This window comes from Anopheles bellator, chromosome 1 (assembly GCF_943735745.2).
Source record: "Anopheles bellator chromosome 1, idAnoBellAS_SP24_06.2, whole genome shotgun sequence".
Taxonomy (NCBI): Eukaryota; Metazoa; Arthropoda; class Insecta; order Diptera; family Culicidae; genus Anopheles; species Anopheles bellator.
Window position 1 is genome coordinate 50276418 of NC_071285.1, and position 15758 is coordinate 50292175.

General features: G+C 51.5%; 1 protein-coding gene across 3 annotated transcripts in view; it reads right to left on the bottom strand.

The window, feature by feature from the left end:
- The window catches only part of LOC131205586 (uncharacterized), an 86788-nt gene that overhangs the window by 14205 nt on the left and 56825 nt on the right, over positions 1 to 15758 (bottom strand). For all 3 annotated transcript variants that reach the window (XM_058197740.1, XM_058197739.1, XM_058197741.1), the window contains 2 exons: positions 5452 to 5952; positions 703 to 970 (listed from right to left, as the gene is read on the bottom strand). In XM_058197740.1, the coding sequence (XP_058053723.1) occupies positions 703 to 970; positions 5452 to 5952 (769 nt within the window). The remainder of the gene's footprint in view (positions 1 to 702; positions 971 to 5451; positions 5953 to 15758) is intronic.

Here is a 15758-nt window from a genome sequence, read left to right on the forward strand (position 1 = left end):
GTTAAATGAAGTGTATATTAAATAACTACACTTAATTATGAACATTATTATAGGAGTTGCTATAATCGGAATAATTCAGACTATACTTATAAACTTTCCACCAATTGGTTTTACAGGTTTGTAAGTTGTCAGAGAAATGAAACTTCCTTCCGCTTTGGGTTGAATTTCATTCAAATAAAACCAAGCGAATCATGTCTATACCCCAAGGAGGGCAGTCCGTCCCAAATGCAGAGTGCAAACAGCGTGCAATTTAGCAGCCCGCTGAAAGTGAACATGTTAACGACTGCGGCCCCTATCGTCCGTGAACGATTCACGGCATTCATTCACAGCAGCCAACGGTCTCCGTAAGAGCCGTAAGATTTGATGATGCATTCCGAATGCAATGACTTATGCGGTACTACTGTACCGTTGCCGAGGCACTCAAAAGCCGGATCTTTATCTTCGCAGACAGCAATTTAGCGGTACGGGCAAACTGGTTAAATATTAAGCAGCTCTGTGCACGAGGGAAATGAATTTACTTCTGTGACTAGCTCCGTGCACCGAATCGCGATTGTGGAACTCACGTTGCTGCCGGAAGTTGGAAATAAAATTCAAACCCCCCTGCACCTGCCAGACCGTGCCAGATTTCCAATTCAAATGCAGGTTACAGGTGCACGAGAGGGTGTTTATGGCGCTTGGCGGTTACGCGACGCGGTGCCTTACCTTGATAAATAGCAGCAACCGGTTGCGTCTGATAGACGGGAGCTGGCTCTTGAGACATTGGTGGCTCTTTGCGTAGTGTCGTGACCAGTGTCGGCGGTAACTGCTGCGGTGGCTGTATCGGTTGGTACGTTCTCGCAGATGCTGGCGGTGGCTGTTGCTGCTGGCCCGTCAGCGGTTGGAAGGCTTCAGTGGGCTGCGGTTGGTATGTGTGCTGCTGCTGGAGCAGATGCTGATATTGTGGGGCTAGCGGTTGCTGTTGATCTTCGGGCTGTGGGTGAGAACGGAGCGTACAACTTTGGGTATTAGTTTCTGACCGGGAATCGACGGTGACCAATCTGACGTTCATCATCGTTAACAAAATTTGACAGCGTTCTTGCATAGTTTGAAGTTAAGTACGTATTATCTTGTACTGGATGGTTTGCAATGAACCTTGCCTGTTGGCGGTTCATTGAAGTACCAGCTGATTAAGTTTCATGAAGAAGGAAAAGAGAACCTGTTGCTGCAAATACTTTGAGCAAAGTATCACCACGTACAATCCTAAGACTCCAGGCGAGTGATGTGTGTATTCGGGGGCCGCGTCTACAGCGAAGCAAACACCCGCCAAGACGCAAGGCACGCGTGTTAAGAGAATGAGACCGGCGCTTAAAACACGTGGCTTGCCGAAAATAAACCGTGCCGTCGCCGAGGACACGGTGAATAATGGTGAAAAAAGACACTTTCAATTGCGGACGTAACATGATGCCGCATCGGAGCGTACGGCGCCTTTCGGCGGGGGCAGGTTGGGTTCCTGTGACATTGAATGATGAATGATGGTGACGTGCTTATGATTATTAATGATCACACTGCGCAGTATGTTTTCCCGTATGTTGTTCTGCCCCCGTTTCTTCCACTTGCCAGCGTTTTGAAGTTGACAGTTGAGGATTAAAAATTGCCCGGGCTGCGGTGCATTGACGGTGCACTGGACCAGAATCGGTTTGCGGTTGATTGGCCGTTCTTCCCCTTCGTGTCGTGTCGTATGGGGCCCAAAAATGCCGTAACACACACCACCACCACGTGCTGGCCCATTATTCATCGGACCATAATTTACTCAAACTCAGCGCAAACAATTATCACACCTCACCAGCCTTCGGTCGTTATTGCGGCCGCCCCGGGGACCCGGCGGTGTGCGCCTCGGTGACATTAGTTTTACTTTCCGAATTACGTACATGATCGGGGTGTGGCGGCAAAAAAGCGGCACGAACCGGCCGGTGCCACATGGTGCCTTGCGCGCTCGAGTCGTTTCAGACGGCGCTGGCGCATCAATAATTCATGCAAAACTATAAACTACACTGAGCATGTTTGAATAGTTAAACTGTTGTTGCAATTTTAATGAGACGAGCGCTCCTTAGCAGCAATCCGTGCGCTGCAACCGGGAAGTCCGTAGCGCACCACTGCAACTGCACGGCGCCAGGCGAAGACACACGATGATGAGAGAAAAAAAGAAGGAGACAACTTTCGCTGCCCGAGAAGGACAAGTTGTACGCAGTCCCGCTGACTGACCACATACAAACACACTCGGTGGCGGTGGGTTTGGGGAGGACTTGTGGTGGACACACGACTCAGATGTCAGTCGCAGTGTGTCACTGCGCAAACTTTGGCCCAACATGCGGAACTGACCGACCGACCGACGGGACCGACAGTTTCGGGCCCGAGGTTTTCCTTTCGATCTGATTGCGGCCGGATGATGGTAAATTTGCTTTCGCTCGAGGGGAGCCTGCCAGAGCCGGGGGGGTGCATGCAGATTTGCCTCCGGAAAACCGCTCCCAATCGGTCACTGCTGGCCACCGGTGCTGCTGCCAATGTCATTAAAGTTTTGTTCTAAACGTTCCCCCAAGTTGGACGGGCGGGTTTTTCAATTTCTGCAATTCAAACACGCCAAAACAGTGGCCTCCGCGCATCCTGCCCGTCCGTTGTTTGATTAACACCCGCAGCCCTCCCGTTGCGGACCGCGATTGAGGCGATTTTCCTTAGCCGAGTCTGGGGCTCTTGGGGCGAACCACCTGCCAGGACCGGTCCGGTCCGCCGTCCGAAGGAAGGAACCGCGGTTCCGTGGCGCACATCGGTCACAACATTGTCGCCGAGACGAGCCGCTGGCTGGTTGGGTGTTTATTTGGTCATGTTTGATAAATACTCGCCATGAAGTGCGCAAGTTCCGGTCAAAGTTCCTCGGGCCCAGAAAAACCCCGACTCAGCGGACTGGATTAGCGACTGGAATAGGTGGCTGCACCTGCTGTGCGTAGGGCTTCGGCCCGTTTGTGGCCGGCAGGATATGTATTTGCTTTCCCGGCGGGTTCGCTGGGACCCACTGTTTCGCCTCGCTCGTTATCGGAGCAAACATTAGGGAGCCCGTCCCGAGGAGCGAACGGTGCGGTCCTTCGGTCGCTTACGCTGGAACCGATAAAAACATCGGGCCGGCCACCTCGTGGCCATGTTTCGCATTATTCAGCCGGGAAGTGACGCGGGGTTTTTGGAGGTCCTGGTCCGCATTTACTGATCCGCTGGCCGCGACCAGCGGATTCACGCCGGAGCCACCGGTACGCGGTTTCCGGCAACATGCACGGATCCTCGCGCTCGGCTCGGCTGGTGACATGTTTTCCGAACTCGAGCCGGACCCGGACAGCATAATGTGGCAGCGGGACAAAATCGACGACACTGACGTGCGTGTGCGGCGCCAGGGTCTTTGTTTACCTCGATAATGTTTTCATTCGCAACATGTGTGCGCTTATCGCCTCAACGTAGAAGCCTGCCGGGCACCGGGTTCGGGTGTTTGTGTTTGCGGTTTTTGGTCGCCTGGCGCGCAAGAAGAAAGGACACCTTGTGGTTGATGTGGGGTCCCTGGGTCTCTGTGTACGTGCGTGCGCTGCATCCTGTCAGCCCGTTAACCTGAACACGGTCCGTGGTCGTGGCTCGTACAAAGTAGCCGACGGTTGCTAGGGATGTTGGCAATTGATCGTTAAGCAATAGGCGTTTAGTGACACGTTGTTTTGTTTTTAACGAGCGTGGCGATATATGGTTTTGCGTGTCGCGATGCTTTACTGCCGCGCGGCTCCAGCGGTGGTAGGCAATTTATACAGTTCGCGAGGCCACTTTACTTACGGGACCACGGGACCCGCTACTTTATGTTACCAGAATGTTCCGTTTTTTATGCTGAGCCTTGGACAATCGCTTAGTTCACAACCTTCTTTCTAAGTTTTATTTTGCTCCAAATCTAAAGGGTGTTACTGTACGAAATTGGTCAATTTTAACTTGACGCAGTATTTTGCCTAGTGCATAAAAAAATCCTGTACCTCTTCTCATTTTAAAGACGTTTGTGTGTAGTATACTTATTCATTTGTTTAAATGGCCCCGAAACAAGAGGAGCATCGTCTTAAAATGTTACACCGGTGGCGCTAAAACTACGGCGGCGGTCCGAACTACTTCCACGCCAAGTTAGCGAAATTGTTGAATGCGGCCAAATCAACTGTCACCAATGTATTTAAAGTATTCGGGAAACGTTTGACGACAGTCAAAAAGATTAGATCAGGCGAAAGTCAGATCCAGGAGAAACGACGAAAACAACGAAACGAGTGATCAGTTGTTTTAAGCGGAATCCCAACATGAACCACGCCAACACGCCAGAACTCCACCCAATTAAAAAATATTTGCCAATCGTCAAGCTGAACCTCAAGAAGACTCGGAAAACAGTTGTCAGTGAGATGGAATTAAAAAAAAATTGGAGTTCTGCGGCAAAGAAAGCGACCAACAAAACGGTGCAAGAGTTAATGAAAGGAGTAAAACGAAAAGATCGACCATTCGCATTCCTTAAAATGGAAGCCTAAATGATGTTTTTTACATATCCTATATAAAATGAGCTTTCAAAAGAAATATAATTTGATTTTTAAATAATTGTTTTGACTGATTTACGATTTTTTTTGTTTGACTCGTTTTTGACAGTGACACCCTTTAGTGTTAACGATGCGCTCGTTGGGAAACCAGAACAGTGAGAGTGTAAGTCCATCTTGCTAAACAAACTTACGAAAATATTGCTACAAGGCTTTGTTTTGTTCTTCAATTTTTAATGCAACAGCAATATGAATGGGTCAGAACGCTGGCCGCGTGTTCCTATCATCGTGTGAAAGTTTCAGTTTAATTGTTTGTTTTTGTTCTTTGCCACATTGTACAGAATGTTAGCTTTAGTATTGTACACATATTTCTACACATTCCCTGCGATCGCAGTCTCAAGTCACACTGAAAAGCCGTTTGTGCGTAAGACTTTTCCCAGCAGTTGAAGTAAGTGAAGCTTAGCGCGGTCGGTGCATGGGCTAAGCGTGCTTTTTGCTGGTCAGTGCTGTCCTATCTATGTGCCGTCCAGTGCTACCAGCTAGACACGAAAAGTTTGACTAAGAAACGGAACTAGAGAGCAAGGTAAGAGACCGATCGCGGACCAGTTTGACCAGAAGCTTAGTGTAGTTAGTTCAGAAACTAACTCAATGCACGGGCTAAGACGGTAACAGAAAAAAAAAATGAACGAACGGCACGACACGAAGATGGGAGAAGAAGAAAGAAACACTCACACACGAACAAATAAGAAACACACACAGTTAGGATATAATAAACTCCGTACAACCGTACGGAGGACCCACCGGATTGTTGCTTGTGTGCGGTATTGATTTGCGAGGACAAGGAGCAGAAGGTAGCGTTCAGGCGCCCTAGCGTTCAGTGGTTATGTACCTTTCTCGCTCCGTACCAGGGGGCCACACCACCGTGGGGCACAATCTGGACCGGCTGGGCCACGAGTGGCGGCGGTACGAACACTTGGTAGCCCTGCTGGTGCTGCTGCTGCTGCTGAGGTTGCTGGTATTGAGCCGGCCGAGTCTGTTGATAGAACGGTGGCTGCACCGGCGAGGAGTGGGCCGGCTGCGGCGACGGACGGTACGTCGGTACCGGTGAGGACACGTGAGCCCAACCACGCGGGCTGCCGCCCAGTGTGGTGCCCGGCGAGCGCGGAGATCCCACCGGAATTCCCGGCGATCGCGGAGACGGACTAACGCCGCCGTAACCGACGGTTACGCGCGGCTGCGATTGGTTCGGTGGCACCGCCCGGCCACCGCTGAAGGACACGGTGGAGGAACCACCACGGTTGGTTGCGGCCTGCTGCTGCTGCTGCTGGGGATACGCCGGATACTTGGGCTGGTTAACGGGCGATTTGATCGGAGACTGAATCGAAGTAGCCTGGATTGCATACGTGCAGGCGCACGGGACACGCGAGAGAATTTATTCGACAACCGTGCAATGGAAACAACCCGTGACGTGACGAGATGTTGATGTAGATGATGTGCATTCGCAACACAAAACATGGTACCGAGCGGCATCCGGAATGAGGTTGCGGTGGTCGTGGTTGGTGATGGCATGGGCAGAATGAATGACGGTCTCAAGATGAGGAGCAAGATATGTACAGTTATTTAGTGAAACAAGAAAAAAGAAGAAAAGAAAGAGAGAAATGAAATAATATAGTGAAATCGAATGAATCGAATGAATGGGATGCGCGCCAATGCTCTGCGTAGAATATAAATTCACCACACATTTCGCTACAAATAAAAGAAATGATGAAACGCAACACTTGTTTCTTCTCGAAACATGCGCTTGGTGGTTACAGAGAAGAAAATTGCACCCTTACTTCTGTACTTTACCATCGACCGTGATCCCTGAAGCAGCGTGGAAATAATTGCCACTAAATAAGCAAAATATAAGCAATTTTTCCAGTCCGATGGGAATCCGGAATCGGAAAGGAAAACGAACGAGCGACTTCTGGCGCTCATTCCCATGTTGATTTTCCGTGGTTCTTGATTCCGATTCGCGAGCAAACTTTCAGATTGTCGGCTCGTTGGCGGTGAATGAAAACGCCGAGAACATTGTGGCAAAATGAACGGTTCGAACGATCGATTGCTTTTAAATTACCGTTCGCCTGTTTGCCATCCATTGCATCGCGCTCGCGGCCAGCGACAGGACGACGCTAGAACACTGTCCTTCCGATGAGATGCTGCTGCTCGGCCAGAGATTTGGAGCTTTGAGCGCAATATCGAACGGAAAGTAACAACAGTTCACCATGTTTCACAATGTTTATGCAAAAAGAACCAATCGGACAGATAAAAGCGTGCGTATTAATTAAAACTTGGTTTTAATTATATCCATCCTACGGAAAATATCGCTCCCCACGCGAGGCCAGACAATGCTGTAGCTTTGTTGTGATCGATCCGGTTCCGTTGTCATGTTGGCGTGTGTGGTGACAGGTGGGAAGTAAATAATTTGATCTCGCCTTTCAGCGGCACACCCCACCCCCATCATCATCATCGGCGTATCGATAATTTATTTCGTCGACGTGCCATCACACGAACCGATAATAATTGCTTCATTTGTAAAACGCAATAAAAGAGAGTGTGCAGCGGCGGGCACCGGTGAAGCTGTCAAAACGATCCACATCCCGAACCGGAACCGGGTGGGTGGCCGGAATCAGGAGCGGCCGTAGGAAAGAAAGCACAAACATAAACTTCAACCGAATGGTTCGGGCTACCCAAGCTCAGGGTGGGAGCATAAAATCAACATGCAACATGAGAGAGGCTTTCGGGGTCCACAAAACCCAAACGCACACAACGGCGCAAAGGATACGGACCTCGCGGGTGAAGGTGAGGCAATGATAAAAATCTGTTCAACATAGCATCTCAAATTTACAACCGTGCTACAAAAATGTTGCCCAACTGTTATGATAAATGGCTATTGTCTCACACTGAGGTTTTCCGGGTTTTCCCTTTGGCGGTCCCTTTGCTTTGCGGTTCCGTTCCGTTTCGTTTTTTCGCTCTCCCATCGGTTGACTTCCCCCACTAGGATCACACCCAGTCTTGCTCACTCTCTCTCTCTCTCTCTCTCTCTCTCGCTGCCTTCAGCTTGGCGCACGCCGTGATTCCTATTTCGTCCGTCAGCCGCCAGCATAAATGTCATAAAAAAGGAGGATTGGCCGCAAAAAGCCGGGCCGGGACCCGGGGCTCGGATGGCATTTCCCATTTATGGTACCGCGCTGCTTGAGCGGCCGGCTGAGGGCAGGTCGGTCGGTTGGACGCCTCCGTCGGTGGGCGTTGGGTGAAAAGTTTTGCTCGTTTGGTGTAAAATTTCGATGCTCCAAATAAAAGCGCATCGCCGTCTGTCTGTTCGCCTTGTCTTTGGCGCCGCGTTTCTGTGTTTTCCTCGGTTCGTGTTACCAAGGACCCCCGATCCCACCACGGGTTTTCCATCGATCATGGGCTTTTTTGGCGAGTATAGCGTACAGCCGCTTCTTGGTGGGCGAAGCCAAAACGGGGTTCGGGGTTCGGGATTTTCCTCGTAACTCGAGCCCGTCATGGCGTCGTGTGTCGTGGGTCATGTGAAGAAAAATCGTTTATCATGGCCGGCCGACGGAGGGCAAGAAAATGAATGTTCGCTGGAGTGACAGAAACAGCGAAAGAGGTACGGGCTTAAAAAAAACGGAGGAAAACAAAACAGGAGATCGTGCGCCGTTTCCGGTGTTCGGTTGCTTGGCCCGGGGAGTATGACTGTGAGGGTGCTTATATTTGCTTACTCCACGCCAAAGTCAGCCGTTCGTCGGCCCGCCTGACTGCTGGAAGTTTGCTGAAGTTTTAATATGTGAGCCAATTTTGCTAATTATAGGGATTCATTATTTCCACTTCCGGTGTAGTTTTCTAGCGCCGCGCCCATAAATTATGTTCGCCTCCCCCCGAGGAAGGCGCCTCATTTTTCTTGCCGCCAAAACTCTCTCTCTCTCTCTCTCTCTCGCTGTCTCGCTGTCTCGCTCGACGTGGAATGAAGACGACAAAAAGCCCGAAACACCAAACAACAAGTGAGGTAATTAATATTTCTGATTCGAAGGACCAAGCACACACGCAGGGAACGCGGTCGGGGAGTGTGTATTTACGGGGCACCGTCGTAAAGTGTTTTCGCCAAAGTTCGGTGAAGAATCGGTTGTTGATGTTGTTTTGTGCCGCTCCGTGGTGGTGGGCCAAATTTTCACACCGACCAACCGGCAAACGGCGCTTTTCTTTATGGCCCCAGCAGCAGCACACCTCCAGGGCCAGGCTCACGGCTCGGTACACATCTCTCCGGCCGACTTCCGGCGGTGGTTCGGCGAAGACTAATGGAACGAATTGTGACGTGAAACTTTTGTGGCGCTTTCGCGCGGTTCGTCCTTTCGGTTTTGGAAAGAAGGGAGGGAAATTATCCGAATTCTCTCCATGAGGGGTGGTGGTGGCACTACAAAGCAGCCACACGGCGCGTCTTCGACGCGTAATGAAACACCGGCGTGGCGTGTACATTAAATGAGGGGGAAAAATTTGCTACAACATTAAACAATTTCTTGCCTTTCTCCGCCGTCGCTGTGGGTGGCGTACGGGGCGTCGAAGCGTAGCCGCGTGCTGGGGGGAGGGGGCGTGTGCAGAGAGCAGCACGTTCCTTTCATTATCCTGCCGACGGTCGGGGCCACACCGGAACGGAACTTAATTGAACCATTTCGGTGTTGCCATATTGAGTTAACGCGAGAGGTGCTTCCGTTGCCGTTTCGAGGCGGACTGATATTTTGGCACGGGTCTCCGTTCGCTTCGGCCAGTTCCGAAGGATGCAGTTCGATGAAACAAGAACCGTGTATCGGATGGTCGGTTGCATCGCGAACCGCGTGAGACTTAATCGTCCGCATCCTTTCACGGCACTCAGCGAAGCGTTTTTCTTCGACTTTTCACGAAACCACCCTTTCGCGCTCCGATCATTAGGTGCAGTGTTGCGAATCCACACGTCAGGTTGGCCACCTCAAGCAAACAGTCCATTTGGTAGGGGCTGACAAATATTTGTTCATTTGAATAAACAACGCACGAAAGTGTCCCCGGGAGCCCAAAATGAAGCAATAATTGTCGCGCACGAAGCACTGATTTCCGTGGATCATAATCTGGCGCGGGAAGTTTGGCTTCCGTTGGCCTGGCCAACTGTTGTTTGTATGCACACTTGGTCGCGCCTTAACGGGATCAAATCACGGACCGGCAAACTGTTTAGCAGAGCGAACAGAGCGGAGCCAAGAGAGCACTTAGCGCATATGCTGCAAAAACTATGGAATTAGCAGCCGGCTTTCATCGTGGCCAATCGGGGCGAGAAACTGGTGCACGATTTTTGGTGCGTCCTTCATGCATTCTGGAAGTTGGGAATTAAAATGCCACCACCGACAAGCAACAATTCGGATGGACGGATGCAGCGGTTCCTCCTGGGGAGCTGCGGTGTTTTTTGTTCCAACCACTCACATTTAACATTTAGTGTGCACCGAGCTTTTTTGGGGTATGAAAAATAGATTGAGTTACGCGTGGTTTCGTCGATGTCGATTCCACACCGGAAGTGCAACAAACCGGCAAACCGGTGGTGCGGATCAATTGAACCACGGGGCCTGGTGAAAAGCAACCGGAAGTGTTGACCGACGGCCGTCCCGGGTAAGACAGGAGACTGCGTATGAAAGGGATGAAAAAGGCTCAAAAAATCACGCACCCGAGCTGGCCCCGGGAGTTGATTTTTATTGCATGTGTTGCGCCCGCGTTGGGTGCGCTTCCCTCACGGCACGCCACGCTCTCTAAAGGTACGGCCTTTTTGTATTCACGCACCACTTTCATCCTTGCAGGCACCCGGAATCCATTTGCCCTTTTTTTCGGGGATCTGGAGGCGCCAATGTAAAACCGAAAAAGGATTGAGTGAGGATTCGCTGGGGGCCAGTAAGGATCATCCTGCTGCCGTTTTTCCGCGGGCGGGACATGAACTTGTTCCGATGACCTTCAGATCGATGGTAGCCGATGAATGCGTGCTGATTTAAAGGCTTAGACTCGGTTCCGGATAATGTCCGACAACTTCATCAGGCCATTCGATTGAATTCCCGGGACATATGTAAATCCGGATTCAAACAAACTGTGACATCATTGAATCGATGCTGCCGTGCCATACATCAACTACCGACACAAACACGAATCGTTGGAATAATTGAATGCGTCAAGATTCTGATTAAGATTCGGCCACGCTTCGGTCCGAAGTTGATTAACCGCCCTCCGCGAAATGGCTGATTGATCACGCGACCGCGAGCGCCACTCCATGCGCCGTTGATTTGAAGCACCGCCGGCGCATACGAATGCATAATTACCAATTCCAGTTAATGATGCCAGTGTTTTATGCTTCCATCCCACCGGGGAGCCACCATCGGTGAATCCGAACCGTGCCTCGGACTGGTCAGGCGGACGTTCGCTATAATTATTCCAATAACGCAGCGCATCGAGTGCATCCTCCAGTGGGCACCGGGCCGGGCTCGACTTACATTCCGTCGTCCGGACCCCACTAACCGCCCGGTCGTATCAATTAGTGTCCTGAGACCGGGAATGCGGCACCTGTGGACACCGCGGCTTTAAACCGGCACGGCACGTCGGTGCGCACTCCAGTAGAGCCTGAGCGGAAAAGTCCCGGCCGGAAACGGACCGTAAGCGGACCGACAAACGTTCGGTCGTAATTGCCGTATTTAATCAAATCGCCCCATAGAGTCGGCGCGGCCGGATCGATCCGGTTTGGGTGCAAAAGATTGAACGACTAAAACCGGCAATCGAACGGCGACCGGGACGATACGACCCACAACAGTCAATAATAATCATCGAAGGTAATTAATTGGGCTCGCGGATTCGCGCTCGCGGTGCGGTTTCGGGTAGTACCGACTGCCGACACACCGGACCGGCTGGCTTCTTTGATCCCTGTGGCCACACGCTAAGCCCCCGGCCGGGGAGCCTTTGCTGGATACTGGCAGGCCCAAAGCGCGTGTGGTGACCGTGCGTGACGGTGACGGTGGTTTTGTGGCGACGGCCGCAAGTTGCTCACCGATCGCCGACCTGACCGAAGGAGTCCTGTGCAAGATGTCCTTCGTGCCATCACCGGATGAGTGGACGCGTTACGTTTGTGGTTTCGGTGTAATTACCTTCGCGGCACTGGGCCGACCGGGGTGCGGAGGACTCACATTCGCACCTCGAACCATGACTCGAGCCATATGAAGAACCATAAATAATCGGTACCGCCGACGGTCTCTTCCCAGCCCAACGAATTGTTCTGGGTGGTACTTTAATTTAATTCACAAGCCTAGACCTAGTGTCCTGGACCCACACCTCCCACAGCCGGCGGGCGTACATCGCACGGCCATTCCGTGGTATTTTGCGTGCCGTGGCGACAAAGATGTTGTTAATTTCATCATTTAGCGCGGCGCAAAAACTTCTCAATAGCCCCCCGGGAACAGGAACACGCCGTAAAAGCCGTACATCATCCTCCGCCGGCATCCGGAATGGAATAAACACTTACGGGCTCTGTGCTTCTCCGTGTGCTCCGTGTCAACGCCCCGACGGGCTGACAGGCCGGTGACGTGTGGTGAAGAATGCGTGGAAAAATGTTACATTTTATCGCGTCTTGACGTGAACGTGACATGAAGGAAAAAAGGCGAAAGAATCTCACCCAGAAAGAAAATGGATTTCCCCGGGCTTTTCAATGGGCCGGTCTGGTACGGGCACTCCCGGGCAGGCTGTAAATTCGACGGCCAGCGACGGAATGCTGAAGGCGAATGAGTGAGGGACGAGCGACACCCCCCCTGCGTGAACGAAATACAGGATCATTTCGAAAGAAACGAGCTCGCGAAGTGTTGCCTCCTTAATTATGTGTTTGAAAAATTTGTACTATTTTACAAAAAAGTTTGTCACACACCGGCACCGGGTACGGGAGTCCCACGACGGGGGGCTGGGCGCGGAGCAAATTGCTCCGTCGAAAACGGAGCAATATTTCACCGGCGTAAATCCTTGCGTGTGTGCGCTTGTCCCGCTGCCTGTCGGCGTGTAATGCTTTTAACTCCTCCTTGGCACCTGAGAAACCCTGGACGGTGACGCCGTTTCAAGGAGAAACTCATTTTATGATTGCGGCCGGGGCGCCGCCAGGATGCTCATGCCTCACTGTAATTTGCAAGTTGGTCCCTCCGCGGCGCAGTGGCACCGTTCGCCGTCGCACAAATTTACGCCCAATAGCGTATTGGCACATGTGGCGCACGACTCATAAATCATGGGAAAAATGTGTGAGCCCTCCACACAGCCCACAGGCGAGTGCCAGAAAATCGGGAAAGCCAAAGAGCCACCGGGGGTGACGTCACCGTCGTAGAGAAAAATATTGTCCCAGAACTTTTTCGCCCGAAACGGAAACGATACGGTGCTTCGGTGTGCTTGTATGGCGATAGTTTCGCAACAGTCGCGCACTGAGAGAGCATATTAAAGTTTGCACTCGAGCAACTTTCGGCACGGTCAATCGTCAAAGACAATCGGGAAACTTCCGGCACCGGAGCCGGCAGGGCATCGCCTGTTTGGGGCGGTGAAAAGAAAGTGGGAGGAGAAAGTGGCCGACAAAACTGCTAGTTTCCGGTACCAACTTTGGCGTTACTGTTTGTATACCACATCTTGGTCTCAGTGGCCAAGCGGGCCAGTTTGCAGTGCTTAAACATGGAGCGTAGCTCCTGCGGGTGTCCTGGAGTGGTGCTCTTAATGTACTCTTCGCGGTGAACAAAAGTTCAGCGTTGTGTTTGACAATGATTTGTTGAGGAAATGGACAGGGCACAAGGACGCAATTACCCCCGAAAGGAAACACTGTTTCAACATGCTCCAGGTTGGCTCCATTATTCTCATTCAGCAAACACGATCCGAAGCGTCTTATTCAAGGTAGTGTTTGACACCGGACACACTTGTAAATTATGTTTAGTGTCAAGACTGCTAAGAAGCCGATCACGAATTTTCTCCGTTACGTTGTTGTCAGTGCTAATCCTTCACGATAGATCGATGAATTTGAACTTTCGGTTACCTATTAGTGAGCCTTCGAATGATAATGTCTACGCGACCAGCATATGCCTGGATCTGGCTGGACTTGAAGTAGATAGTCGCCGATGGCACTGGTCAACACAATCCCGAGGCACCCTTTCTCTTGAATCATTACGAAGCTATGGAAAAAAGCCCGATGGTCGTTCAAGCGGTTCTGTTGTATTGAAAAAGTATTCTCAAACCAAGTTGAGCAGAGTCTAATAAAATTAACTTTGTGCTCTGAATAACGAAAAGTAAACGCCGTAAATATATTTTGATGCTTCGTACTCAATTAAATCATCTTGGTCTCTCTCTCTATCTATCTCTGTTTAAAGTTTATGATCGATGCTTGTTCCGGAGAAAGTTCCTCATCGCTGGCTTAGAGCTTATGCTATCGTCCTGAACACGATGCACGGCGGGTCCGCTCCGAGCTCCGAGAAGAAACAAATTCTGAGACATGCATTTTTAAAACGACGTTATAATGTCTCGGGAGACGCTCTTCGTTAGCGTTGGCGTTGCCGTTCGACGCGCAAGCTTAGCTAGTGACCGTGCCCGCTTGGAACCGTCCTTCGAACACTGTATCGAGAATAGTGACCCGGTGTCCGTAGAGACTCAATAAACTGTGCGAACGGGCACGATGGCCGGCGATGCTTCTGCTGTTGCTGTTGATGATGATGATGATGACACTGATGGTGCAGCCACCAATCTCCCACGGGGCGCGTTGCTCGAGCATCACAGCATCACGTCACGCGCCCGTAGCTTGTTGATGTTCAAATATTCGGTCCAGTGCCCCGGGGCGGCTACTGACCAAATACGCTTATCCTTCGCCTCTAACCCACATCTACGAGGATCATCACGAGTTGCCGTTGCTCCGACCCCGGTACAAATGTTATCATTTCTCGATCCTTCCGGGCCCGAACCTTTGGCGCCCGGGTCCTGTGCTGTTGGTGGACCGAGCCCCACAAGTCGTTGAAATGTACAATTTGAAGTGCACGTTCCGCGCCAGCTCATCGGCATACTCGTCAAACACACCGAACGGTGACAATGTACTTCTGGCCCCGTGTCCTGCGTAGCAGAGCTACTCTACCTGTATCCTGAGCGAGAGCGACAGAGAGAGGGAGAGCTCCAACTCTGACGTCTGTTGGAGGCCGTTAGTTGGTGCGGCGATAAACTTCCAGCCTTCCGATACATTGATTCCGCCGGCCGTCTTCGTCCCGGAAATTCCCCGGTATAAAATGAAACAATCCACCAGAACCACGCCACCCAAGGACGTAAGGACAGGGGCTCCCGCGCGCGCGTGTGCAATGGCCCCGACCAAGCCGTCGTCGTCCATAAATTTTTGTTTCACGCCATAAATCGCAAAACACCATAAATTTTCGCACACACCGCACCGAAACCCGGCCCGGCCTGATTGCACACCACACCTGTTTATTTTGTGCACCGCTTCCGCCGCGCCGACATTCTTTTTTCGTCCGCTGACGTTTTTTTTTTGTTTCGTTTCATAATTCCGCCGAGACGGGGCCAAGGGCCGTGATAGTTATTTTGCCCCGCGTCACGGTGACGATCGGCCGCTGTCGATGCACACGGTGCGCGCTGCATTAACGGCATTCCGGAAGATATTTATTTTTTAACTGCCACCCATAATCCGGCCCCGGTCCGGCACGGCATCGGGAATGGGCTGTGAAGACAAACGCGACCCGCGGCCCGTAAGGATCGAGCGATAATCGCGGGTGTCGAGCGTCATCCGTCAACCTTGCCGACGATGACAGCGGCGAAGGTGATGGTCAGCGATATGCAGGACCTCTGGTCGAGCACAATTTGACGCGCTTGAGAGATGTCAATAAAGCTCGCAGCAGCTTCTTGGGATTTATGAGGGCTAAGGATGGATAAAAAGCCACACCAGGTTGATGGCGATACCCATCAACGGTCCTGCAAATGGCCGGCCCTTATTTCCGGTCGCCAATCCAAGTGGCCAATTTATCAGCCCGCGACAGCCCGTCAGCGACGACGATTGTGGTCACAAAACCGGACTTCGGGAAGGTGAAAATCGGGCTCGCAAGGTGATCCAAGTTACGGCAAGTTCTCCAAGTTCACGCTTGCCGCACCAGTTACAAG